Source organism: Macrotis lagotis, chromosome 3 (genome assembly GCF_037893015.1).
Source record: "Macrotis lagotis isolate mMagLag1 chromosome 3, bilby.v1.9.chrom.fasta, whole genome shotgun sequence".
In the NCBI taxonomy this organism is placed as follows: domain Eukaryota; kingdom Metazoa; phylum Chordata; class Mammalia; order Peramelemorphia; family Peramelidae; genus Macrotis; species Macrotis lagotis.
The window spans coordinates 297,741,827-297,744,370 of NC_133660.1; the positions used below are offsets into that span (position 1 = coordinate 297,741,827).

Below are 2,544 nucleotides of genomic sequence, written 5' to 3' on the forward strand. Positions count from 1 at the left end.
CATGTGAAGACTCTCGACCAAGGTTCTGAAATTAATTAAACTTTGAACCTATGGGCAGGTAGCCAACCCTCCCAGAATCCAACATCCAGGAATGGCTAGTTCCCAGAGGGAGTATCTGGCACAAGCAAAGACAACAAAGTTGAGGCAAAGGTGATGGGGTTCAAGGGGGGGGGGCAGCACATTGCCTTGATCAGGATCATAATGGGTATTATGGATTTCCTTTATTTAATTTATTTAATTATGGATTAAGGATTTCCTTAAGCAAATCCCTATATTTTCCTCTGCCTCAATCAGCTTCTGTAAAATAGAAATGATGATATCTTCTCCTCCTTAAATAAACTAATTTATTTTTGTTAGGATATGTTAAGATATATGTTAGGCAGATATGAATATAATGAATAACAAGAGATAATATGCATCTTTTGATTTCATATTTGCTAGAATTTTGTTTGCAAAGGCTAACTACCTTTGAGAAATAAAAAAGAGATAATCTACATATAATGGAAAAGTGGAGGAAAGTGAAAGGAAAGTAAATGTCCATCACTTGCAGCATGCCAAATTGTGGTTTATGAAAATATTGAAATGTTAGCATATTTTTAAAAGGATGACATAGGACATAATTCAAAGCAAGGAATTGAGATCCTTCAAAACAATAAAAACAATACTTTTTACAATAAACTAAACACAAAAAGCTACTACAGGTGAGTCCAAAAAATGAATTAACATGACAAGTCATAGCCTTGGTAATCATGATATATAACTACCTTGTTATAAGAATGAAATAAATTTTATTTTGGCTTCATTTGATGCTGTCATTTAAGAAAAAAGGCAATACACAGATCAATATAATGGCATAATTCCAAGATTTTAGATCCTTCTTGGCAAACTTAAGAATGCAGAAATAACCTCAGCTTTCAGGATATTTTTAAGATATTACCTAATGCTAGCATAATATATTTAGCTACTTATCATCTGATATCTTACTTTCACAGGAAAATAAAGACAAAATATGTGCTTGAAATCAGAAGAATTTTGCTCTTTAATGACATGTATAAACTATTATATTCATGACTGAAATGGAAACAGATATTTGAAGAAGTTGAGAATCTGGAAATGATGGCAGACAATTTCATAGACAGAGTGGACAAAAAGAGGAAGTACCTCTCTGGAGCAATTGTGAAACAAGTGGATAGAAAATATTGATAACTAAATTTACTTCAAATCTTCAAGACCCTGTTCATTTAGACAATAATTTTTCATTGCCATAATGACATCCCTGTTCCTAAGGCTGTAAATAAGAGGGTTAAAAAAAGGTGTTATACTGGTGTAGAAAAGAGAAAGCATTTTGTCTATAACTGCCATGTAACTGGTCTTTGGTTTTAAATATGTAATCAGACCAGATCCATAAAATAACCCCACTACCATGAGATGGGACGAGCAAGTTGAGAAGGCTTTGGATCTTCCCATTACAGATGGAAGCTTTTGGATCGTAATGAAGATTCTAGTATAGGAGTAAAGTATCAACAGAAAGGGAGTAAAAGCAAATAAAAGAGCATCAGCATAGACTGAAACTTCACTCCCAGATATGTCCCCACAGGCCAACTTCATCAATGTGGGCATATCACAGAAAATGTGATTAAGTACATTAGAATTACAGTAGGGTAATGAGAAAACCTGGTACGTCTCCCCTATCATGATGGGTATTCCACTGATCCAGGAGGCAATCACTAGCTGGACACACACCTTGTGATTCATAATAAGAGTATAATAGAGTGGTTTACAGATGGCCACATAGCGGTCATATGCCATCACAGCCAGGAGAAGACTTTCAGTGACTACCAGAATAAGAAAGAAACAAAGTTGAGTAGCACAGGACAGCAAAGAAATACTTCTGTTCTGAGTCCAAAGGTCTGACAGCATTCTCGGTAGAATCACTGATGTGTAGCAGATTTCCAAGAAGGCAAAATTGCCGAGGAAAAAATACATGGGAGTATGGAGAGTTGCATCATAATTTGTAAGAAGAATAATGAGTCCATTTCCAATCAGGATATTTGTGTAAATGACTAAGAAAATACCAAATAGAATCTCTTGAAAATTAGGTAAATCTGAGAATCCCAAAAGAATAAATTCCTTTACACAGCTGAGATTTGCTTCTGCCATTGTTTCCATGGATTGCTTCTCTGGAAATACTGAATTCAATACAGACAATTCATTTCCCATTGTATGGACTGTCTCTACTCTGTAAGATGAGGATGTTCATTATATTACTCATAAATCAAATTACTTTTTAGGTCTGGTGATTTAAGTTTTAACATCTTTGATATTTTGCCCCCAGTGATGTCCAACCCTGATATTCTATGGTGCATTTAAGCTCCTATTCAACTCCAAGGTTTCAAATTTTGTTATTTATTTTATCTATTATACTATTCTTAATGTTAATAATGTCCCATGATCTATAGTATAGCTTCACTTTTAATAAAAATTTACAGAATAATTGGAGATCATCAGATTTAAATGTGGAGCAAAATCAAACAGACATAATGG

The 2,544-nt window shown here is 34.1% G+C and overlaps 1 protein-coding gene across 1 annotated transcript; it reads right to left on the bottom strand.

The window, feature by feature from the left end:
* Positions 1-1,212: 1,212 nt before the first annotated feature.
* On the bottom strand, positions 1,213-2,160 carry LOC141519568 (olfactory receptor 10AG1-like). Its single transcript, XM_074231774.1, has one exon. The coding sequence runs from the start codon at positions 2,158-2,160 to the stop codon at positions 1,213-1,215; it is 948 nt and encodes a 315-aa protein (XP_074087875.1).
* Between the last annotated feature and the right edge of the window lie 384 nt (positions 2,161-2,544).

What these genes read in the sequence shown, in the direction of transcription:
- LOC141519568 (XM_074231774.1), bottom strand. Translation starts at nt 2,160, where the DNA reads ATGGCAGAAGCAAATCTCAGCTGTGTAAAGGAATTTATTCTTTTGGGA.